The following is a 23,159-nucleotide window of genomic DNA, read 5'->3' as shown; positions in this document are numbered from 1 at the left end:
GCCAAATTCGTTGAGGTGTATTTTAAACATCGCAGCATTAAAATCAAGAGCAGACATGGTGGGGAAACTGGGGAAGGAAATGTGTGTTTGGAAGACACTGCATCCGATAGAAGCAGGTAATCCTAGCAGACCGAACCTCAGTGAGATGGAACTTCCATGGCTGCAGGACTCCTTTGGCCTCTTTGAAGGTTTCAATCTATGAAGGTGGGAAGCTAAGAAGAATCTCTGAACCCAGCTACACAATGAGGAGACACAGATGCTCTCCTCCATCTGGTTCTCAAGGCATGAGCCAAGCTGAGCTGTCTCCAAACCCCACCATCCATCTCCATCCACGTCGGGTCTCACCATCCCCAAAACCCCTCATCCTTTCTCCCACTGAGAGTCCACCAAGATCCCACCATCCCCAAACCCCATACTCCTTCCTCCCAGAACATTCCCATCTCCTAAAATTCCATTGTCTTCCATTCCAGTGGAAATCCACCACCACAAACCCCATCCACCTCCATCCCAGTGGGGTCCCACCATCTCCAAAACCCCATCATCCTCCATTTCGCTGGGCTCCCACCATCCCCAAACCTCATCATCCTCCATCCCACTACTGTCCTACCACCCCCTAACCCAATCGTCCTCCATCCCACTGGGCTCCCACCATCCCCAAAGCCATCCCAGGACTGGGGACTGACTGACCACCACTTCCCCTAAGCACTACGAGAAGCTGTGCCATGACCAACAGCTGCATGCCTGGTCCCCCTCAATTCACATAAATCATCTTCAGAGGGTTGTTTGGGAGGAACAGTAAAAGTTATGCTCGGAGTTGAAGGCACGAGCTGTAGCAAAAATCAAGCTCTAGGATGGATGGGACGTGGAGGAGCTGCGATGTTGTGGGGATGAAGACCCAAAGACCCCCCATCTCCGCGGTGTGGATCCTCTGGTGGATGATGAGGGTTGAGCTGGCCCAAAAGCTTTTCTCGCAGTACGAGCAGTGGTAGGGCTTCCCACCCGTGTGGATGCTCTGGTGCCTGCAGAGGGTCGTGGTCTCCCAAAAGGCTTTCCCACAGTCGGAGCAGACATGGGGCCTGGGCCCCATGTGGCTTTTCTCGCAGAGGCTTTTCCTCCATTTCGCTGGGCTCCCACCATCCTCAAACCTCATCATCCCCCATCCTGCCTCTGTCCTACTATCCCCTAACCCAATCGTCCTCCATCCCACTGGACTCCCACCACAGAATCATAGAATCATAGAATATCCTGAGTTGGAAGGGACCCATAAGGATCATCAAGTCCAACTCCTGGCACCGCACAGGTCTACCCAAAAGTTTAGACCATGTGACTAAGTGCACAGTCCAATCGTTTCTTAAATTCAGACAGGTTTGGTGCAGTGACTACTTCCCTGGGGAGCCTGTTCCAGCGTGCGACCACCCTCTTGGTGAAGAACCTCTTCCTGATGTCCAGCTTAAACTTTCCCTGCCTCAGCTTTCCCATTCCCGCGGGTCCTATCACTGGTGATAACGGAGAATAGGTCACCTGTCTCTCCACTCCCCCTCTCAAGGAAGTTGTAGACTGTGATGAGGTCCCCCCTCAGCCTCCTCTTCTCCAGGCTGAACAGGCCAAGTGACCTCAGCTGCTCCTCATATGTCTTCCCCTCTAGGCCCTTCACCATCTTTGTAGCCCTCCTCTGGACACTTTCCAACAGTTTAATGTCCTTTTTGTACTGTACTGCCCAGAACTGCACACAGTGCTCGAGGTGAGGTCGCACCAGCGCAGAGTAGAGCGGGACAATCACTTCCCTCAACCGACTAACAATGCCGTGCTTGATGCACCCCAGGATACGGTTTGCCCTCCTGGCTGCCAGGGCACACTGCTGGCTCATGTTCAGCTTGCTGTCAAGCACAACCCCCAGATCCCTCTCTGCAGGGCTGCTCTCCAGCGTCTCGTCACCCAGTCTATACGTATAGCCAGGGTTGCCCCGTCCCAGGTGCAGGACCCGGAACATGCTCTTGTTAAACTTCATGCTGTTGGTGATCGCCCAGCTCTCCCATCTGTCCAGATCTCTCTGCAAGGCCTTTCCACCCTCAGCCGAGTCCACAACTCCTCCAAGTTTGGTGTCGTCGGCAAATTTGCTCAAAACACCTTCTAGTCCTACATCCAAATCATTTATAAAAACATTGAAGAGGACTGGCCCTAAAATGGAGCCTTGAGGGACCCCACCAGTGACCATCCGCCAGCATGATGTGGCCCCATTTACCACAACCCTTTGAGCCCTGCCCATCAGCCAATTGCTCACCCATCGTATGTTGTTTTTGTTAAGTTGTATGCTGGACATTTTGTCCTGTAGGATCCTATGGGAAACCATGTCAAAAGCTTTGCTGAAGTCCAAAAAGATCACATCAGCTGGTTTCCCTTGATCGACTAGATGGGTGATCATATCATAAAAGGAAATCAAATTTGTTAGGCAGGACCTACCCCTCATGAACCCATCTTGGCTGGGACCAATGACTGCATTGTCCACCAGGTGCGCTTCAATAACTTCAACGATCATCCTCTCCATAATTTTACCAGGCACTGACATGAGACTGACAGGCCTGTAATTGCTAGGGTCTTCTTTCTTACCCTTCTTGAAAACTGGCACAACATTTGCCAGCTTCCAGTCCAATGGGACCTCTCCAGATTCCCAAGATCGTTGAAAAATAATTGAGAGAGGTCCTGCGATGACGTCAGCCAGCTCTTTAAGCACCCTGGGATGAATCCCATCCGGACCCATGGACTTGTATGGATCCAGGTGGAGCAGCAAATCCCGCACACGTTCAGGGTCGGTTGGGAGTTTGTCATTCCCACCGTCATGGTCCTCCAGCTCAAGGTACCCTGAGTCCTGAAGCTCATCATCAGTGTTGAAGACAGAGGCGAAGACAGAGGTGTTAAATGTCTCTGCTTTGCCTATGTCATTGTCTGTGAGGAGACCTTCCCCATCTAGTAGCGGATCTATGTTTTCTTTGGTTCTCCTTTTTCTGTTCACATATCTAAAAAAACTTTTTTTATTGTCTCCCACAGACATGGCCAGCGTCAACTCTAGTTGGGCTTTGGCCACATGAATTTTCTCCCTACAAACACGAACAGCATCCCTGTATTCCTTCCTCGTCACCTGACCCTTCTTCCAGCAGCCATACACTTTCTTTTTTCACCTAAGCTCCAGTAGAAGATCCCTGGTCAGCCAGGCCGGCCTTCTGCCCCGCCTGCCTGACTTCCAATATTTTGGAATCGCCTGATCTTGTGCTTTTAGGAGGCAGTGCTTAAAGATTGACCAGCACTGATGGACGCCAATGCCTTCAAAAGCAGTTTCCCAGGGGACCTTGCTGACTAGTTCCCTGAGCAGCCTGAAGTCTGCTTTCCCCATATCCAGGGCTGAAGTTTTGGTGGCAGTTTTCCTTCTATCACCATAAATTCTAAACTCAAGCACTTCATGGTCACTATGACTGAGACGGCTGCCATTTGCCACGTCTCCCACAAGACCCTCTCTGTTCTCGAGCAACAGATCTAGGAGGGCACCTTTCCTAGTTGGCTCCTTTAGCACCTGCATCAAGAAGTTATCGTCTAGGTGCTTTATGAACCTCCTGGACTTGCTCGTGTCAGCCGTGTGGTAATCCCAGTTGACATCTGGCAAGTTGAAATCCCCCATAAGGACAAGGGGAGTTAATCTTGAGGCATCTCTTAGTTCTGCAAAGAATAATTCATCGGCGTTGTCGTCCTGGCCAGGTGGCCTGTAATAGACTCCCACAACGACATCCCCTTTGTTTGTTCGTCCCTTAATCCTTACCCAGAGGCTCTCAACTTTGCCATCACCAACTTGAAGTTCCACACAGTTCAGCCCATGCTTAACATACGTTGCCACCCTGCCACCTCGCCTACCCTGCCTGTCCCTCCTGAAGAGCCTGTAACCATCTATTGCAACACACCAGCCACAGGACTCATCCCACTAGGTTTCGCTTATGCCGATGATGTCGTAGCTGTGGGACTGGGCCAAGACTTCTAGCGCATCCATTTTATTCCTCATACTGCGTGCGTTTGTGTAGAAGCACTTCAAATGCGCCTCCCTACATGCAGCACCTTGTGTAGCCAACTGAAGGGCCTCACTAGGACACAGTCCCTCTGATTCTAGCACACCATCCCTTAGCTCGTCACCGGCATGCCTGGTTTTATCCCCTTCCCTCTTCGCCTCTACTTTAAAGCCCTATCTATCAGCCCTGCCAACTCCTGAGCAAAAATCCTCATCTCTCTCTGAGAAAGGCACATCCCATCTGGTGCCAGCAGGCCCGGTGTCACGTAGACCTTCCCATGATCGAAAAACCCGAAATTCTGCTGGTTGCACCAGTCCCGAAGCCACGTGTTAATGTGATGAGTCTGCTTGTCAGCATTGATCCCCCCTATCGGAAGGACAGAGGCAAACACAACCTGTGCCCCTGATCCTTTAAGTAGTCACCCCAAAGCCCTAAAGTCAATCGTTCTCAGACTTCTCGTTGCTACCTCGTCATTACCAGCCTGAAAGACCAGTAGCAGGTAGTAGTCGGTGGGCCGTACCAGGCACTTGACTTTCTTAGTGAAGTCTCTCACCCGAGCCCCAGGGAGGCAACAGACTTCCCTGTGGGTAGGGTCAGGTCGGTATATTGGGCCCTCTGTCCCTTTCAAAAGGGAGTCCCCCATGACAATAACCCTTCTTTCTTTTTTGACAGATGGTGTAGCAATGTGGGGGGTAGGTTGCCTTGCCTTAGGCACCCTCTCCAACTGGGACAGGCTTTCATCTACTTTGTTGTTCTGAATGTCGTGTTCTAGACCCTCATACCTGTTAGATAAGGGTAGATGGGAAGAGTAGATGGGAAGGTGGGAAGGTGAGGGTGAGGTGGGCAGGGACAGGGCTCATCTACCATCCCGAGCAGGAACCTGCCTCCATTCCCCCCCCCTTGGCCTAGGTCTCCTCCTACTGCCTGGTGGGATGAGGGAACTTTTGTCTTCTGTGTAGCAGGAGACACCTGTGCTGTGGCAGGCTTGTGAGTCTGTCTCAGAGAGGGCAGAGTATACCTCCACCAGTCAATTTCCCTCTCTGACTCCCTCATGCTCCTGAGCCTGCTCACCTCCTCCCGAAGCTCCGCTACCTGGCTGAGCAGCTCTTCAACCTGGGCACACCTCCCACAGGCATACCCCTCGCCGCTGCTGTCGGATACTGACAGAAGACTCGGGCACACCCTGCAGCCCAAGACCTGGATGGCTGCGTGTTTCCCCGAGCCCTCCGTCTGAGTAGCCACATCCGTGACTGTGGCTGGAGAGGCCGCAAGAGATGCGGAGGCCATGGTTTTCTGCCTGGTTGATACCATGGCCAGGTTCCTTGCAGGCAGGTTACAAGTACCGGAGGGAAAGACCGCTGCAATAGAGCTGTGAGTGGCCCTCCCTGCTCACCCTGCCTGTGCGCACTGCCACACAAACTGCCGCGCCCTGCCCTTCTGATGCACCACACCCTGTTTGCCCGTCCTGGTCACCGTGCTCCTGGTCGCTCGCGCTCCCTAGGGGCTGCTTTTGAACGGCCAGGGAGGGGGTGTTGCTGGCTCCACCTGTGCCTTGTCAGCCTCCCTCATGAGGGCTGCCGGGTACTGGAGACTCCCTCGGCTGCTTCGAGTGGCCTCGATGCCAAAAAAAAAGCCCTGCCTGTCTCGATCCCCCGCTCCACTGCACAATGCGTCTGCCCCAGAGCCAATTGCCTCAGCAAGTGGAGCCATCCCCAAAGCCATCCCGGGACTGGGGACTGACTGACCACCACTTTCCCTAAGCACTACGAGAAGCTGTGCCATGACCAACAGCTGCATGCCTGGTCCCCCTCAATTCACATAAATCATCTTCAGAGGGTTGTTTGGGAGGAACAGTAAAAGTTATGCTCGGAGTTGAAGGCACAAGCAGCAACGAAACGCAAGCTCTAGGATGGATGGGACGTGGAGGAGCTGCGATGTCGTGGGGATGGAGACCCAAAGACCCCCCATCTCCGCGGTGTGGTTCCTCTGGTGGACGATGAGGGTTGAGCTGGCCTGAAAGCTTTTCTCGCAGTACGAGCAGTGGTAGGGCTTCTCACCTGTGTGGATGCGCTGGTGCCTGCAGAGGGTCGTGGTCTCCCAAAAGGCTTTCCCACAGTCACAGAAGACATGGGGCCTGGGCCCCATGTGGCTTTTCTGGCAGAGGAGGAAGGCCAAGGGAACGGTGAAGCCCATCCTGCAGTCAGGGCACAGATAGGGTTCACTGATAGGGTGTAATTCCCAGGGCCTTCTTCACTGACCTTCTTGGAAACTGGGGCAATGTTTGACAGCTTAAATTCCAAGACCAAACACCCCCAAGATAGAATTTGGAGAGGTCTCGAGATAACATTATGCACCTCCGCATTGTCCCAATGCTCCCTGTTTGATTCCTCCTTAGATGGGTGGAGATGAACAAGCTCAGACAGCGGCTTTCCCTGGAGGTCTGGAGAGGCCCCTGCTGGGGACAAGCCCCTCGTTCTTGCTGAAGGCCCTGGGCTGGACACCCAGCTGCGATGGGATGGTGGTTCCAGCCCTGCAGAGCTCAACGGACAATTGTCCCAGCTGCCCCAGGGGCAGAGCTGCTCCCAGAGGGTTATTGCAGCCAGGAACTGGGCAAAGACCGGAGAAGTTGGGCGTAGCCTTGTGCTTTCTGCAGCTCTGCTGGGTGTGGTGAGGGACGTCTATCTTGGTGGGCCTCCCTTGGAGAAGAACCCCTGGGGGCCGCCTGCTGTGTCCCCCACCCTGTGATAAGCACAGGCTCTGCGCCCTGCCCAAGGCGCTGCTGGCTCTGGCTCTCTGTGCCCGGGCCCAAGGGGACTCCTTCCCCATCCGCCTGCGGTGCCTGCAGCCCCTCAGTCCCCTCTCTCTTCTGCTCCAGCTTCTGCACCCAGCTCCTGCTCCCGCTGCAGCACAGATGGGGCTCCCCTGGGGCTGTGGCCGCCCCATCCTCACCGGCCATGCCAGGGGCCTCCTGACTTCCCTCGTCACTCTGCTCCTCCTCCAGATGGGCTCAGGTAGGATCCTGTGGGGCTGCTGGGGGCTCTCCACCTGGGCCTGGCAGACGTGCTGCCATGGGGCAGGGGAGCGGACTTGGAGCAGGGGGTACCCGAGCCCACAGCTCAGCCCCCAATGGGTGTTGCTTTCTTTTTCGTTCTTTCACGCAATATGGGCACTGCCTTGTCTGCACTTTCTGGCTCTTCTTCACCTGCCCAAATGCTGCAGAGAGGGCTCCCACTCCCAGCACACCTCCTTCTCCTGCACGTCCTCCCTCTCCCTCTTCCATTTCCCCAGTGTTTTCCATGGGACATGGGGGACCCAGCACGCAGCAACTCACGCACAGCTCGAACTTTGTCACTCACTGCCCATAAATTTGACATGACAAAATCTCACTGCCTCTCTGTGCCCTTCTCCATTGCCCAGCCCAGCTCAGAGTGGAGGGTCCAGACCATCCTCTCACTGCCACCGTGGGGCAGGATGTCGTGCTGCCCTGCCACTTGTCCCCTCAACGGGATGCTCGCACCTTGGACGTCAGGTGGATCCGGGATGATATCTCTGAGACAGTGCACCACTACCGCAATGGAGAGGACCTGTACGGGGAGCAGATGGAGGCATATGCTGGGAGGACAGAGTTGGCCAGAGATGGTCTCTCTGCTGGAAGCCTGGACTTGCGAATCACGGGGCTGAGACCCTCTGATGATGGCCAGTACGTCTGCACTGTGAAAAATGCTAATGTGTATGATGAAGCCATTGTGGAACTGGAGGTGTCAGGTTAGTGGCTGGGGTGATGCTTCCAGGGGAGAGTTTACGTGTCCTTTGAATGTTTCAGCTCTTTCACAGCATGGAGCATGCCCATGGATGTGGAGGTAATATTTGGGGAGAGAGCTCCATGGATATTTTTGTCAGTTTTCACTGGTGTCCTTGAAGACAATAATCATAATATTGTGAGGGCACTGGGCACAGGCTGCTGAGCAGCTCCTTCAGCTGTGTCAGCAATGGGACCAAACACCACACAGGGAGAATCGCAGAGTCCTCAGAGCAGCCGGACGTCTGCTTTACTTTTGCTTTGTGTGCTTGGGGAGACCTGAGACGTTGTCTGGAAGTCTCGGGGCTTCTTGAACCAGCACGGCTTGGTGCCGAGACATTCCCTGAAGGTCCTGGAACTCGGCACCTGGGTTTTCTGGTCAATTTGGGGCCACTGGCATTGTGCAGCTCTGTTCTCTGAGTCTGGCTCCTGCAAGGGTGGTTTTGGGGTGAGGGTGGGTGCGTGAAGTGCCCAGTCCCTGAGCCCCTGGGGCCGTGGCTGTGCTGGGCTGTGTCTGGCATGGGAGCAGATGGGGTCTTTGCCTTGGAACTGAATCCCTCCCCAAGTCAAGACCCAGCTCCGGGCTCTTCCCCCAGCCACAGGCACTGACCCCCACCTCTCCCTGGGGGGCTACGAGGCCGGAGGCGTCCGGGTGCTGTGTCGATCGGCCGGCTGGTACCCGCTGCCGCAGCTGCTGTGGAGGGATGCTCGTGGGCAGCACCTGCCCTCGGTCTCCCAGACACATTCCCAGGACCAGGAGGGGCTCTTTGAAATCGAAGGTGCCATCATTGTGACTGGGAGCGTGGAGGGGCCCTTGTCCTGCATGGTCAGGAGCAGCCGCATCCAGCAGGAGTGGGAATCGTCCCTGCACATCGCAGGTACAAATAGCACAGCGAGGGGGAGGTGTTCCTGGCCCCTGCACTTGTCCTGAGCTGGGAGAAGTCTGGGTCTTGCTTTTCCACCCTGGGGCATGGAAACGCAGCCCTTTTCCTGCTGCCTTTTCTCAGCTCCCTTCTTCCACAACGCCCAGCCCTGGATGGTGGCTCTGGCTCTGGTCCTCGTGCTTTTGGCTGTGTCCATTGGCCTCGGTGTTTATCTCTTTCGAAAGAAAGGTAAGCTGGCAGCGCAGGGATGGAGCAGAGGGAGGTGTTCTGCAGGGACCCGTGTGGGTCTGGAGCGGGGCTGAGCCCTGGCCCAGGGAGGTGCGTAGGAGGAGGAAGGGAATGTTCTCCTGGGGATCCCAAAGGCCTTAGGATCCTCTTGGGCCTCTGCCTTGGGCAACGAAGGCAGGGGAGAAGGCAAGGGGCCTTGGGTGGGAGGCCAGGGAGCATGGCTGCAGCGTGGGGCTAGTGGGAAGGCCCAGACCCCTGCAGATGTTCCCACCGAGCAACCAAGCTGCTCTGCTGACCTCCTGTTCCTCCACCTTTGCTTTTCAGCGGCACAGAGCCGAGAGCTGTGAGAGTCCTTGCAGTCCCTGCCCCTAGCCCCCTGGGGAAGTGGCGTCCCTGCGGGAGGGACTGGACTGGGTGGGCTGTGGGGGCTTGTGTGCTGGTGGCTCGGGGGTGCTGGAGGAGCAGCTGGAGCCTGACGGGGGAGTGGGGAGTGCTGGGGCTGGGGCTGCCCTGGGCACAGACACGGCCGGGATGGCTGAAAGGAACGGGGATCAAGGTGGGGACAGGGAGCAAGCTGCGGGGCTGCCCCGCTCTGCACCGACTCTTCCGGGACAGGGATGTCCTCCACCCATCCGCATTCACTTCCACTTGTGTTTTGGTGGCACGGTGCAGAGAGCTGCACAAGTGTCTGTTCTTAATGCTACAAGTCTTGCAAAATGCTGGGCCTCAGTCCTTGTTTGTCTGGTTGCTACAAGTCTGGCAGGAAGGTGGTATGGGCGCATGCATGAGAGCAAAACAATTTGGGGTCTAGCCATGGAAGCAGCAATGGGGTGAAAGTCTCTCCACTCTGACCATTCATTCCTTTTGCTTTTTATAGCAGCAAAAAAGGATGCAAAGCTGGGTAAGTCTCCTTCCACATAGAGAAGGCATTTGGTGTCTTCCCACAGGCATACTCTCCCTTCTGACCATACATTGCGTTTCTCTTTCTTTTTCTTTTCCAGTGAAACAAGCTGCAGAGATAGGTGAGTGTCCATCCCTGACCTGAAAGAATTTCCTTCATAGACAATGGATGAGAAGTTTTTTCCCTCTGATCATGCATTCCTTATGCTTTTCTTTTCCAGAGGAAAAAGATGCAAGACTGGGTGAGTCTCTCTTCCCCCCCACAACTGACAGAATTCGGGGTCTTTGGTTTGTAGCAGCCATTGATGAGAAGCTGACTCCTCTCATCGATGCATTGCTTTTCTCTTTCGTTTGTAGACGAACAAGCTGCAGAGCTGGGTAAGTCTCACACTCCAAACAGAAAAAAAAAAAAAAAAAAGCCAGTATCAAAGTGAGAGCTATGAGATCAGAAACTGTGCCCTCTGATCATGGTCTCCTTTTCTCTTTCTATTGCAGCAAAAGAACGTGCAATGCTTGGTGAGTCTCCTTCCCTAACTAAGGGAAAATGGGGTTGTTACATGAAAGCAGCCATGGGCTGAGCAGCTGTTCTGTCCCATCAGCATTTTATTTTGCTTTTCTATTCAAAAAAAAAATACAAAAATCTGCAGAGCTGGGTGAGTGTCACTGCACTTGGGCCCCAGGGCGCCGAGGCAATGGGCATGGGAGGGTGTGCAGCTGGGACAGAACATCCTGGGGCTGGACCCTCACCCTGCCCACACCCACTGGGCACCGGCCATGGGCTGTGACCAGCTCTCCCCTCTCCTTCCAGCATGGAGAAAGTTTCTGCTGCCTCAAAATACAGGTAGGTGTGCACTGGGTTACCCTCTGCAGTGCTTCTCCTGTCCTTACTGGGACATATTCAGGAGCCAAGAGGTGCCCCATCTCCTGCCCCGTGGGGCAGCTCCTGGCCCCGAGCTGGGGAAAGCCTGCCCAGGGCTGAGCTCTGCCCCTGATGCCCTGGCTCCTTCTGTCCCTGCAGTGAAGGTGACCCTGGATCCGGACACTGCTCATCCCATGCTTGTCCTGTCTCAGGACAACAGCAGTGTGAGACAGGAAAGAAAATGGCAGCAGGTGCCTGACACACCGGAGAGATTTCACTATTGGTGGTGCGTCCTGGGCCGTGAGGAGTTCAGAGAGGGGAGGCACTGCTGGTTGGTGGAGGTGGAGGGGAAGAGGGTAAATTATTCAGGGTGGGCTGTGGGGGTGGCCAGGGAATATGTGGAGAGGAAGAAATGGATCAACATGAGCCCTGAAGAAGGGATCTGGGCTGTGCAGTACGATGAAGGACAGCTCATGTCTCTCACATCTCCTCCCACTCACTTGTCTCTGTCCCCTGTCCCCACGAGGATCTGGGTCTGTCTGGACTGTACCCAGCAGCAGGTGTCTTTTATCAACGCTGACAATGGGGTGGAGATCTTCACTTTCACAGCAGCCTCCTTCAATGGGGAGAGCATCCGCCCCTGGTTCTGGCTGAGGACACAGGGAATTCAGCTGTGCCTGAGGGACTGCACCTTGTAGACCCTGTCCCCAGCCCTGGGGGGCTCCTGCCCTTCTCCACCCACTCCTGCATCACCTCTCCTTGGTCCTGCAGGAGCAGCACAGGAATGAGGGGCAGTGGGGCCAGGGGCTGCCCATGTTCCTCCCTGCTGCTGGAGGAGGGCTGTGATGCTGCATGCAGGGGCCAGGCCCCTTGCAGCCCCCGGGCTCTGCCCTGTACAGGGTTCCTGTGCTGGGGCACAAGCCCTGCTGGCACCTGCGGGTCTCACCCTGCCTCTGAGCCCCAGCAGGCAGCACAGGGGCTGCAGCAGCTCTCCACGCTCCTCTCCCCTCTGCTTGCACTGCTTGCAGACACCCAGTGCAAGGGATGTGGTCACCGTGTGCTGCCAGCCATTGCAGGCCACCTTTGCCTCCTAGTTTGGGGTTGATCTTTGCTCTGTGCCTGGTGCTGAGCATGAGCAGGCTGTGGGGGCTCTTTGTTCCCTCCTCTGGAGCACATCAAGGCACAGCAGCAGCAGCACTGTGGCAAATAAAGTTTTGCATGCGAAGATGGAGTCTGGCAGTGGCATTTCCTGGGTGCTTTCTGTCCTCAGGCTTTGCTGCCTGGGAAGGCGTCTTGCAGCAGACCGTCTCCTTGGTTCCTGAGCCTCCCCTGTGGCAGCTCCGTGCCATTCCCTTGGGCCCTGTCGCTGGCCCCAGAGAGCAGAGACTGGCCCCTGTCCCTCCACTCCCCTCATCAGGAAGCTGTGGGCCGTCGCACGCCTTGCCCTGCACAGACTTTGCCATCCTCTTAGCCCTCCCTTAAGGCTCTCGCACAGTTTCGCACCCTTCATATGCTGTGCTGCCCACAGCTGCACGCAGTGCTCGAGGCGAGGCCGCAGCAGGCCGAGCAGAGCGGGACGATCCCTTCCCTCGGCCGGCCAGCAGTGCCGTGCCTGAGGCACCCCAGGGCACGCTTGGCCCTTTGGGCTGCCAGGGCCCGCTGCTGGCTCACATCCAACTTGCCGTCGGCCACAGCCCCCAGCTCCCGTTCTGGGGGCTGCTCTCCAGCCTCTCCCCCCCACGCTGTACGTACAGCCGGGGATGCCCCTGCCCAGGGACAGGGCCCGGCACTTGCTCTTGTTAAACTTCCCGCAGGCGGTGTCTGCCCAGCTCTCCCCTTTGGCCAGATCCCTCTGCAAGGCCTCTCCAGCCTCAAGGGAGTCAGCAGCTCCTCCCAGTTCAGAGTCAGCCACAAACTCACTCAGGTTTCTCTGAAGTCCTGCATCCAGGTCATCTATGGGACCACTGAAGAGACATGGCCCCAAAATGGAGCCCTGCAGAGCCCCACTCGTGGGTGGCCGCCAGCCTGATATCGTCCCTTTTACCAGAACCCTCGGAGCCTGACCCCTCAGCCAATTATTCACCCATCGTGTTGTGCATTTGTCTGGCTCTGTGATGGACATTTGGTCCAGATGGATACTGTCAGAAACCATGTCATAATCTTTACTGAAATCCAAAAACATCACTTCAACTGGCTCCCTCGGTCAAATGGGAGACTGATCTTATGAAAAAAAGGAAATCAGGTTTGTTGAACACGAGCTTCCCCTCACGAACCCATGTGTCCTGTGACCAGTGGCCGCATTGTACCTCAGGTGTTTTTCACTCACTCCTAGAGCAATATCTGTAACTTTACCAGGCACTGCCATGAGACTGACAGACCTGTAATTCCCAGGGTCCTCTTTGCTGCCCTTCTCTGGGGCAACGTTTGGCAGCTTCCAGTCACTGGGACCTCTCCAGATTCCTCAGTATATTTAAAATTAAATTATAGAGATTTCATGATGTAGTGAAGATGCACTGCTGTCTATGAAGGCGTCTTGCAGCAGACCATCTCCTTGGTGTTGGTCCTGGGAGTCAAGAGCCAGGAGGAACCTAAGCTTCAGCTGACCCCTGTTCCCCGGTTCCCTGGTTGTGCCCACAGGGGGCATCACGAGCTCTTGGAAGTCCTCCAAGCAGAGGCAGCAGGTGGCCTCAGTGTTGAAGCTGTCCATCAGGTCCTTGCAAGCCACCTCCGTGCCCCAGCACCCGACCTGCTGCACTCGTGTTTCACGTCCCAGCACCCAAATTCTTCATGAGATGGACATGCAGGAGCCACAGGACCACCCCAGCTTCCCCTAACCCTCAGCAATCAATAACAAACCTGCACTCTCAGAAAACCACTTCCACTTTATTGCACCTCATTTTAAAGCAAGCATGGAAAAAGACAGACACTCTTGAGCCAAACTCGTTGGGGTGTATTTTAAACATCGCAGCATTAAAATCAAGAGCAGACATGGTGGGGAAACTGGGGAAGGAAACGTATGTTTGAAAAACACTGCATCCAACAGAAGCAGGTGATCCAAGCAGACCGAACCTCAGTGAGATGGAGCCTCCGTGGCTGCAGGACTCCTTTGCCCTTTTTGAAGGTTTCAGTATACAAAGGTGGGAAGCTAAGAAGAGGCTTGGAACCCAGCTACACAATGAGGAGACACAGATGCTCTCCTCCATCTGGTTCTCAAGGCATGAGCCAAGCTGAGCCGTCTCCAAACCTCACCGCCCATCTCCGTCCATGTCAGGTCTCACCATTCCCAAAACCCCTCGTCCTTTATCCCACTGAGATCCCACCGAGATCCCAGCATCCCCAAACCTCATCATCCTCCATCCTGCCTCTGTCCTACCACCCCCTAACCCAATCGTCCTCCATCCCACTGGGCTCCCACCATCCTCAAAGCCATCCCGGGACTGGGGACTGACTGACCACCACTTTCCCTAAGCACTACGAGAAGCTGTGCCATGACCAACAGCTGCATGCCTGGTCCTCCTCAATGCACACAAATCAGCTTCAGAGGATTGTTTGGGAGGAACAGTAAAAGTTATGCTCGGAGTTGAAGGCACGAGCGGCAGCGAAAATCAAGCTCTAGGATGGATGGGACATGGAGGAGCTGTGATGTTGTGGGGATGGAGACCCAAAGACCCCCCATCTCCGCGGTGTGGTTCCTCTGGTGGATGATGAGGGTTGAGCTGGCCTGAAAGCTTTTCTCGCAGTACGAGCAGTGGTAGGGCTTCTCACCTGTGTGGATGCGCTGGTGCCTGCAGAGGGTCGTGGTCTCCCAAAAGGCTTTCCCACAGTCACAGCAGACATGGGGCCTGGGCCCCATGTGGCTTTTCTGGCAGAGGAGGAAGGCCAAGGGAACGGTGAAGCCCATCCTGCAGTCAGGGCACAGATAGGGTTCACTGATAGGGTGTAATTCCCAGGGCCTTCTTCACTGACCTTCTTGGAAACTGGGGCAACATTTGACAGCTTAAATTCCAAGACCAAACACCCCCAAGATAGAATTTGGAGAGGTCTCGAGATAACATTATGCACCTCCGCATTGTCCCAATGCTCCCTGTTTGATTCCTCCTTAGATGGGTGGAGATGGACAAGCCTAGAGAGTGCATTTCCCTGGAGGTCTGGAGAGGCTCCTTCAGGATAAATGCCCCTCGTTCTTGCTGAAGGCAGTGGACTGGGCACCCAGCTGCCATGGGATGGTGGTGATGACGCGTGGAAAAGACTCCACAACCATAAGGTTGTAAAGTAGGTATACTTTATTGCAGTGCTTTGGGCGCAGTGGGAATAGCTTTCCTCAAAAAAGTGCGCTTTTACATATCAAATGAGCTCTAATACATATTCATTATTTTCCCCTGTCCTGGTTTCAGTTAGGACAGAGTTAGTTTTCCTCCTAGTAGCTGGTAGGGTGCTATGTTTTGGATTAGGATGAGAATAATATTGATATCACGCTGATGTTTTAATTGTTGCAGAGCAGTGCTTACACCAAGCCAAGGACTTTTCAGCTTCTCGCTCTGTCCTGCCAATGGGCAGGCTAGGGGTGCAGCAGGAGCTGGGAGGGGATGGACCCAGGACAGCTGACCCAAACTGGCCAAAGGGGTATTCCACACCCCATTATGCTAAACAATATATAGGGGTGGCTAGCCAGGGTGGAGGGGCCGGCTTGGGGATAGGCTGGGCATTGGTCAGCGGGTGGTGAGCAATTGCATTGTGCATCACTTGTTTCATACACATTAGTAGTAGTAGTACTATTATTATTATTATTATTATTAATGTTAATTAATGTGTTAATAAACTGTGTTAATAAACTGTCTTTATCTCAACTCACACGCTTCACTTTCCTGTTTCTCTCCCCCATCCCAGAGAGGGAGGGGGAAGGGTGAGCCAACGGCTGTGTGGTGTTTAGCTGCCGACCGGGTTAAACCACAACATCCCCGACAAGGCGGACCTCTTCCAAGTACTCATTTCCATACTCTCCACCCTTAGCTCTTCCCGGTTGTGCCTGCGTAATGTAGCCTGGTGGTTGCAGGCAGGGGTCTTTCAGGATGAAGGCAAAGAGGAAAAGGAGGTCAAACTTTTTACCTTTCTGGACTTTGACCTGCTCTTGGACAGTATTGAGGAGTTTATTGCTTATCTTTGCATTGTTTCCTGCCAACAAGTTGTTCATCCTTCCCTAACGAGTTGTTCATCCTTCCCTCATCTGTTGGCCTTGAGCGATATCTTCCTTTTTACTTCTGCTTCTCATAAGATTCTCATCTACATCCCCGATAATCAGGATATTTTACAATATATGTAGCTAACTATTAATTCGGATAAGTTTTAGCATCTTCCCCATCTCAGTGCTAGGCATACAGAGCTCCCCAGACACTTCTTCCCACTGCTCCAGGGCCAGAGCTCCTCCTAGAGGATTATTGCAACCAGGATGTGGGAAAAGGCTTGGGAAGTTGGGCGTAGCCCTGTGCTTCCTGCAGCTCTGCTGGGTGCTGTGAGGGACCGCTCTCTCGGTGGGGTTCCCTTGGAGAAGAACCCCTGGGTGGGCTGCATGCCCCCTAGGGGACCTCTCTCTCAGATGGGGCTCCCCTGCGGCTGCCAACGCCCCAGCCTCACCAGCCATGCCAGGGACCTCCTGACTTCCCTCGTCACTCTGCTCCTCCTCCAGATGGGCTCAGGTAGGATCCTGTGGGGCTGTTGGGGGCTCTCCACCTGGGCCTGGCAGATGTGCTGCCGTGGGGCAGGGGAGTGGCCGTGGGGCTGGGGGAACCCGAGCCCACAGCTCAGCCCCCAATGGGTTTCACTTTCACTTTGGCTCTTTCACACAATATGGGCACAGCTTTGGCTGCCCTTTCTGGCTCTTCTTCACTTGCCCGAATGCTGCAGAGAGGGCTCCCACTCCCAGCACACCTCCTTCTCCTGCACATCCTCCCTCTACCTCTCCTGTTTCCCCAGTGGTTTCCCATAGGACACGGGGGATGCAGAACGCAGCAACTCATGCACAGCTCACCCTTTGTCACTCACTGCCCCTAAATTTGCGATGGCAAAATCTCACCGCCTCTCTGTGCCCTTCTCCATTGCCCAGCCCAGCTCAGAGTTATGGCACCAGGCCAGCCTCTCACTGCCACCGTGGGGCAGGATGTCGTGCTGCCCTGCCACTTGTCCCCTCAACGGGATGCTCGCACCTTGGACGTCAGGTGGATCCGGGACAATAGCTCTGAGACCGTGCACCACTACCGCAATGGAGAGGACCTGTACGGGGAGCAGATGGGGGCATATGCTGGGAGGACAGAGTTGGCCAGAGATGGTCTCTCTGCTGGAAGCCTGGACTTGCGAATCACGGGGCTGAGACCCTCAGACGATGGCCAGTACGTCTGCACTGTGAAAAATGCTAATGCTTATGACGAAGACATTGTGGAGCTGGAGGTGTCAGGTTAGTGGCTGGGGTGATGCTTCTAGGGCAGAGTTTACGTGTCCTTTTAATGTTTCAGCTACTTCACAGCATTGAGCATGCCCAATGATGTGGAGGTAATATTTGGGGAGAGAGCTCCATGGATATTTTTGTCTGTTTTCCCTGGTGTCCTCGAAGACAACAATCATAATATTCTGAGGGCACTGGGTACAGGCTGCTGAGCAGCTCCTTCAGCTGTGTCAGCAATGGGACCAAACACCACACAGGGAGAATCGCAGAGTCCTCTGAGCTGCCGGATGTCTGCTTTACTTTTGCTTTGTGTGCTGGGGGAGACATGAGACATTGTCTGGAAGTCTTGGGGCTTCTTGAACCAGCACGACTTGGTGCCGAGACGCTGCCTGGAGGCACTAAAGCTTGGCACCTGGGTTTTCAGGGCAGTTTGGGGCTACTGGCATTGTGCAGCCCTGCCCTCTGGTTCCGGCATCAGCCGGGGTGGTTTGGGGTGAGGGTAGGTGAATGGAGCACCTGGAACAATAGCCCCTGGGGCCGTGGCTGTGCTGGGCTGTGTCTGGCATGGGAGCAGATGGGGTCTTTGCCTTGGAACTGAATCCTTCCCCAAGTCAAGACCCAGCCACGGGCTCTTCCCCCAGCCACAGGCGCTGACCCCTTCCTCTCCCTGGGGAGCTACGAGGCCGGAGGCGTCCGGGTGCTGTGTCGATCGGCCGGCTGGTACCCGCTGCCGCAGCTGCTGTGGAGGGATGCTCGTGGGCAGCACCTGCCCTCAGTCTCCCAGACACATTCCCAGGACCAGGAGGGGCTCTTTGAAATCGAAGGTGCCGTCATCGTGACCGGGAGCGTGGAGGGGCCCTTGTCCTGCGTGGTCAGGAGCAGCCGCCTCCAGCAGGAGCGGGAATCGTCCCTGCACATCGCAGGTACAAATAGCACAGCCAGGGTGAGGTGTTCCTGGCCCCTGCACTTGTCCTGAGCTGGGAGAAGTCTGGGTCTTGCTTTTCCACCCATGGGCATGGAAATGCACCCCTTTTCCTTGTGCCTTTTCTCAGCTCCCTTCTTCCACAACGCCCAGCCCTGGATGGTGGCTCTGGCTCTAGTCCTCGTGCTTTTGGCTGTGTCCATTGGCCTCGGTGTTTATCTCTTTCGAAAGAAAGGTAAGCTGGCAGCGCAGGGATGGAGCAGAGGGAGGTGTTCTGCAGGGACCCGCGTGGGTCTGGAGCGGGGCTGAGCCCTGGCCCAGGGAGGTGCGTAGGAGGAGGAAGGGAATGTTCTCCTGGGGATCCCAAAGGCCTTAGGATCCTCTTGGGCCTCTGCCTTGGGCAACGAAGGCAGGGGAGAAGGCAAGGGGCCTTGGGTGGGAGGCCAGGGAGCATGGCTGCAGCGTGGGGCTGGTGGGAAGGCCCAGACCCCCTGCACATGTTCCCACCGAGCAACCAAGCTGCTCTGCTGACCTCCTGTTCCTCCGCCTTTGCTTTTCAGTGGCACAGAGCCGAGAGCTGGGTGAGTCCTTGCAGTGCCTGCCCCCAGCCCCCTGGGGAAGTGGCGTCCCTGCGGGAGGGACTGGGCTGGGTGGGCTGTGGGGGCTTGTGTGCTGGTGGCTCGGGGGTGCTGGAGGAGCAGCTGGAGCTTGACGGGGGAGTGGGGAGTGCTGGGGCTGGGGCTGCCCTGGGCACAGGACACGGCTGGGATGGCTGAAAGGAACGGGGATCAAGGTGGGGACGGGGAGCGAGCTGCGGGGCTGCCCTACTCTGTGCTTGCAGGACAGGGACGTCCTCCACCTGTCCCCATTCACTTCCACTTGTGTTTTGGTGGCACGGTGCAGAGAGCTGCACAAGTGTCTGTCCTTACTGCTCCACGTGCATAAGCCTTGCTCAAAGCTGGGTCTTGCTCCCTGTTAGTCTGGTCCCTCCCAGTCTGGGTGTAAGTTGGTCATTTTCCACTTTAAACCCTTCGTGGTCTTCAAATGGGATCAGCCCTGAGATGAAAAGCTGTAACCTCTGATCACTCATGCTTTTGTTTTCCTTTTCCAGTGAATAGAGATGCAAAGCTGGGTAAGTCTCCTTCCCCAAAGAGAAAGCATTTGGTGTCTTCTCAGAGGAGTAGCCATGGGATAAGAAGCTGCCCCTCTGAACATGCATTACTTTTCTCTTTCTTTTTCTTTTACAGAGGAACAACCTGCAGAGATCGGTGAGTCTCCATCCCCAAACGCAAAGAATTTGGGGTCCAGACATGGGATGAGAATTTTTCCCCGCTGATCATGGATTCCTTATGTTTTTCTTTCCCAGAGGAAAAAGATGCAAGACTGGGTGAGTCTCCCACCCTAATCCGAAGGAATTGAGGCCCTTGGCTTTGCAGCAGCCATTTGATGAGAATCTGTCCTTCCTCCTCATGCACTACTATTCTCTTTCTTTTCCAGCGGAACTGGCTGCCAAAGTGGGTGAGTGTCCCTGAGTTTGGGCATGGTGCAAGAGAGCTGCACAAGTGTCTGTCCTTACTGTTCCACTTACAAGAGCATTGTACAAAGCTGGGCCACAATGACTATTTGTTTGGTCCCACCTCGGAGCAAGGCAGTATTTTCCCAGTCATGGGCTGCATTCACGGTCTACCATGAGCTGAGCAACATTCCCCTCTGATCATGCATTACTTTTGCTTTCCTTTTCAGAGGAACAATCTGCAGAGCTGGGTGAGTGTCCCCATGCTTGGGCCTCAGGGCAACACCAAGGCGATGTGCAGGGGAGGGTGGGCACCTGGGACAGAGCAGCCCAGGGCTGGCCCCTCACCCTGACGGGGGAGTGGGGAGTGCTGGGGCTGGGGCTGCCCTGGGCACGGGACACGGCCGGGATGGCTGAAAGGAACGGGGATCAAGGTGGGGACGGGGAGTGAGCTGCGGGGCTGCCCCGCTCTGCACTGACGCTTCTGGGACAGGGACATCCTCCACCCGTCCCCATTCACTTCCACTTGTGTTTTGGTGGCACGGTGCAGAGAGTTGCACAAGTGTCTGTCCTTACTGCTCCATGTGCACGAGCCTTGCTCAAAGCTGGTTCTAGCTGACTGTTAGTCAGGTCTCTCACAATCTGGGTGCAAGTTGGCCATTTCCCACTCGTGATATGTGTTCAAAGTCTAGCCATGGGCTGAGCAGCTCTTCCTTCTGATCACACATTGTTTTTGCTTTCCTTTTCAGAGAAACAAGCTGCAGAGCTGGGTAAGTGTCCCTGTGCTTGGGCCCCAGGGAACAACAAGGCGATGTGCAGGGGAGGGTGGGCAGCTGGGACAGTGAAGCCCAGGGCTGGCCCCTCACCCTGACAGAGGAGTGGGGAGTGCTGGGGCTGGGGCTGCCCTGGGCACAGGACACGGCCGGGATGGCTGAAAGGAACGGGGATCAAGGTGGGGACGGGGAGCGAGCTGCGGGGCTGCCCCGCTCTGCACTGACGCTTCTGGGACAGGGACGTCCTCCACCCATCCCCATTCGCTTCCACTTGTGTTTTGGTGGCACGGTGCAGAGAGCTGCACAAGAGTCCGTCCTTACTGCTCCACGTGCACAAGCCTTGCTCAAAGCTGGGTCTTGCTCCCTGTTAGTCCGGACCCTCCCAGTCTGAGAGAAAGACTGTCTGTGCCCATTCACCAGGACAAAGAAATTTGGGGTCTAGCCATGGAATTAGCCATGGAATTTGAAGCACTCCTCTTTGAACATGCATTTCTTTTCCTTTCCTTTTCCAGTGAGAAAAGATGCAAAGATGGGTAAGACTCCCTTCATAAACCCAAACACTTGGCGTCTTTCCATGGCAGCAGCTATGGGCTGAGAAGCTCCCCCTCTCATCATGCCTTGCTTTTCACTTCCTTTTCCAGTGGAACAAGCTGCAGAGCTGGGTGAGTGTCCCCATTCTTGGGTTGTATGATGATGCCAAGGCAATGTGCAGGGGAGGGTGGGCAGCTGGGACAGAGCAGCCCAGGGCTGGACCCTCACCCTGCCCACACCCACTGGGCACCGGCCATGGGCTGTGACCAGCTCTCCCCTCTCCTTCCAGCATGGAGAAGGTGTCTTCTGCCTCAAAATAGAGGTAGGTGTGCATTGGGTTGCCCTCTGCGGTGCTTCTCCTGCCCTTGCTGGGGCATGTTCAGGAGCCAAGAGGTGCCCCATCTCCTGCCCCGTGGGGCAGCTCCTGGCCCCGAGCTGGGGAAAGCCTGCCCAGGGCTGAGCTCTGCCCCTGATGGCCTGGCTCCTTCTGTCCCTGCAGTGAAGGTGACCCTGGATGCAGACACAGCTCATCCCATGCTTGTCCTGTCTCAAGACCAAACGAGTGTGAGACGGGAAACTGAATGGCAGCAGGTTCCTGACACACCAGAGAGATTTGACACTTGTTGCTGCGTGCTGGGCCGTGAGGAGTTCAGAGAGGGGAGGCACTTTTGGGAGGTGGAGGGAGAGGGGGAGTGGCTAAAGTTTTCTTGGTGGGCTGTGGGGGTGGCCAGGGCATCTGTGAAGAGGAAGGGGGAGATCGACACGAGCCCTGGAGAAGGGATCTGGGCTGTGGAGTACTATTATGAACATCTCAAGTCTCTCACATCTCCTCCCACTCACTTGTCCCTGTCCCCTGTCCCTACGAGGATCTGGGTCTGTCTGGACTGTACCCAGCAGCAGGTGTCTTTTATCAACGCTGACAACGGGGTCGAGATCTTCACTTTCACAGCAGCCTCCTTCAATGGGGAGAGCATCCACCCCTGGTTCCTCTTGAAGAAACGGGGAATTCAGCTGTGCCTGAGGAACAGCACCCTGTAGACCCTGTCCCCAGCTCTGACGGGCTCCTGCTCTTCTCCAGCCACTCCTGCATCACCTCTTCTTGGTCCTGCAGGAGCAGCACAGGAATGAGGAGCAGTGGGGGCTGCCCCATATTCCTCCCTGCTGCTGGAGGAGGGCTGGGATGCTGCAAGCAGTGGCCAGGCCCCTTGCAGACCCTGGGCTCTGCCCTGCACACGGCTCCTGTGCTGGGGCACAAGCCTTGCTGGCACCCGCGGGTCTCACCCTGCCTCTGAGCCCCAGCGGGCAGCACAGGGGCTGCAGCAGCTCTCCACACTCCTCTCCCTTCTGCTTGCACTGCTTGCAGACCCCCAGTGCAAGGGATGTGGTCACCGTGTGCTGCCGGCCATTGCAGACCACCTTTGCCTCCTAGTTTGGGGTTGATCTGTGCTATGTGCCTGGTGCTCAGCATAAGTAGTCTGTGGGGGCTCTTTGTTCCCTCCTCTGGAGCACATCAAGGCATAGCAGCAGCAGCACTGTGGCAAATAAAGTTTTGCACGGGACAATGGAGTCTGGCAGTGGCATTTCCTGGGTGCTTTCTGTCCTCAGGCTTTGCTGCCTGGGAAGGTGTCTTGCAGCAGACCGTCTCCTCAGTGCCTGAGCCTCCCCTGTGACAGCTCCACGTCGTTCCCTCAGGCCCTGTCGCTGGCCCCAGAGAGCACAGACCGGTGCCTGCCCCTCTGCTCCCCTCATCAGGAAGCTGTGGGGCACCGCAAGGCCTCCCCTGCGTCTCCTCTGCTCTAGGCTCAACAAGCCAAGCGCCTTCAGCCGCTCCTCACACCGCTTGCCCTGCAGAGCCTCAGCCATCCTCGTAGCCCTCCCTTGGAGGCTCTCGCACAGTTTCACGCCCTTCATCTGCTGTGCTGCCCACAGCTGCACGCAGTGCTCGAGTGCTCACAGCAGGCCGAGCAGAGCGGGACGATCCCTTCCCTCGGCCGGCCAGCAGTGCCGTGCCTGAGGCAACCCAGGGCATGCTTGGCCCTTTGGGGTCCCATGCCATGTCCCCCACCCACCCTCTCCACTTGGTGGGACACCATAGGAACCCCATGAGCCTCTGCCCTGTCCCCAGAATGCTGCAGAGACGCCAGCAGGGCTTGTGGAGCATCTTTATTCTCAGCATCGCGGCATCGGGTCTGAGATGGGGCCATCCGGGAGCCAGCGGTGCCAGGAGGTGTCTGTCTGGTGGTCCTCAGATGCTGCCTGGGGAAG

General features: G+C 55.8%; 2 protein-coding genes across 4 annotated transcripts in view; both read left to right on the top strand.

Annotated features, from left to right (window-relative positions):
• Nucleotides 1-11,944, top strand: part of LOC106029592 (butyrophilin subfamily 3 member A2-like) — a 17,119-nt gene extending 5,175 nt beyond the window's left edge. The window contains exons 6-12 of the mRNA XM_066986723.1: nt 9,838-9,861; nt 9,962-9,982; nt 10,082-10,102; nt 10,218-10,238; nt 10,356-10,376; nt 10,669-10,701; nt 10,879-11,944. Coding sequence (XP_066842824.1) covers nt 9,838-9,861; nt 9,962-9,982; nt 10,082-10,102; nt 10,218-10,238; nt 10,356-10,376; nt 10,669-10,701; nt 10,879-11,417 — 680 coding nt within the window. The 3' untranslated portion in view covers nt 11,418-11,944. The remainder of the gene's footprint in view (nt 1-9,837; nt 9,862-9,961; nt 9,983-10,081; nt 10,103-10,217; nt 10,239-10,355; nt 10,377-10,668; nt 10,702-10,878) is intronic.
• LOC136788348 (butyrophilin subfamily 3 member A2-like) lies at nt 6,776-23,159 on the top strand. 3 transcript variants are annotated; one of them, XM_066986702.1, is made up of 15 exons: nt 6,776-7,060; nt 7,467-7,814; nt 8,445-8,726; nt 8,856-8,960; nt 18,638-18,658; nt 19,189-19,209; nt 19,325-19,345; nt 19,444-19,464; nt 19,575-19,595; nt 19,821-19,841; nt 20,340-20,360; nt 20,876-20,896; nt 21,005-21,025; nt 21,184-21,216; nt 21,394-23,159. In XM_066986702.1, the coding sequence occupies exons 1-15, from the start codon at nt 6,961-6,963 to the stop codon at nt 21,930-21,932; spliced, it is 1,596 nt and encodes a 531-aa protein (XP_066842803.1). In that variant the 5' UTR covers nt 6,776-6,960; the 3' UTR covers nt 21,933-23,159. The 3 variants fall into 3 exon arrangements, with proteins under 3 accessions (XP_066842803.1, XP_066842801.1, XP_066842802.1); XM_066986700.1 differs by lacking the exons at nt 6,776-7,060; nt 7,467-7,814; nt 8,445-8,726; nt 8,856-8,960 and adding exons at nt 16,162-16,412; nt 16,820-17,167; nt 17,797-18,078; nt 18,208-18,312 and having other exon boundaries at nt 21,394-23,157; XM_066986701.1 differs by lacking the exons at nt 6,776-7,060; nt 7,467-7,814; nt 8,445-8,726; ... (5 more) ...; nt 19,821-19,841; nt 20,340-20,360 and adding exons at nt 16,162-16,412; nt 16,820-17,167; nt 17,797-18,078; nt 18,208-18,312 and having other exon boundaries at nt 21,394-23,156.

The sequence above is a fragment of the Anser cygnoides genome, chromosome 35 (assembly GCF_040182565.1).
Source record: "Anser cygnoides isolate HZ-2024a breed goose chromosome 35, Taihu_goose_T2T_genome, whole genome shotgun sequence".
Classification (NCBI taxonomy): Eukaryota; Metazoa; Chordata; class Aves; order Anseriformes; family Anatidae; genus Anser; species Anser cygnoides.
Note: the sequence above shows the minus strand (reverse complement) of the source record. Positions and strands in the feature narration are given on the sequence as shown.

Excerpts from the sequence above, each read along its gene's own strand:
- LOC136788348 (XM_066986700.1), top strand. The coding sequence starts at position 16,166 with ATGTGGGAAAAGGCTTGGGAAGTTGGGCGTAGCCCTGTGCTTCCTGCA. Across the intron at positions 20,897-21,004 it reads GAGAAAAGATGCAAAGATGG|TGGAACAAGCTGCAGAGCTG; the intron begins GTAAGACTCCCT and ends TTCCTTTTCCAG. Across the intron at positions 21,217-21,393 it reads TCTTCTGCCTCAAAATAGAG|TGAAGGTGACCCTGGATGCA; the intron begins GTAGGTGTGCAT and ends CTGTCCCTGCAG.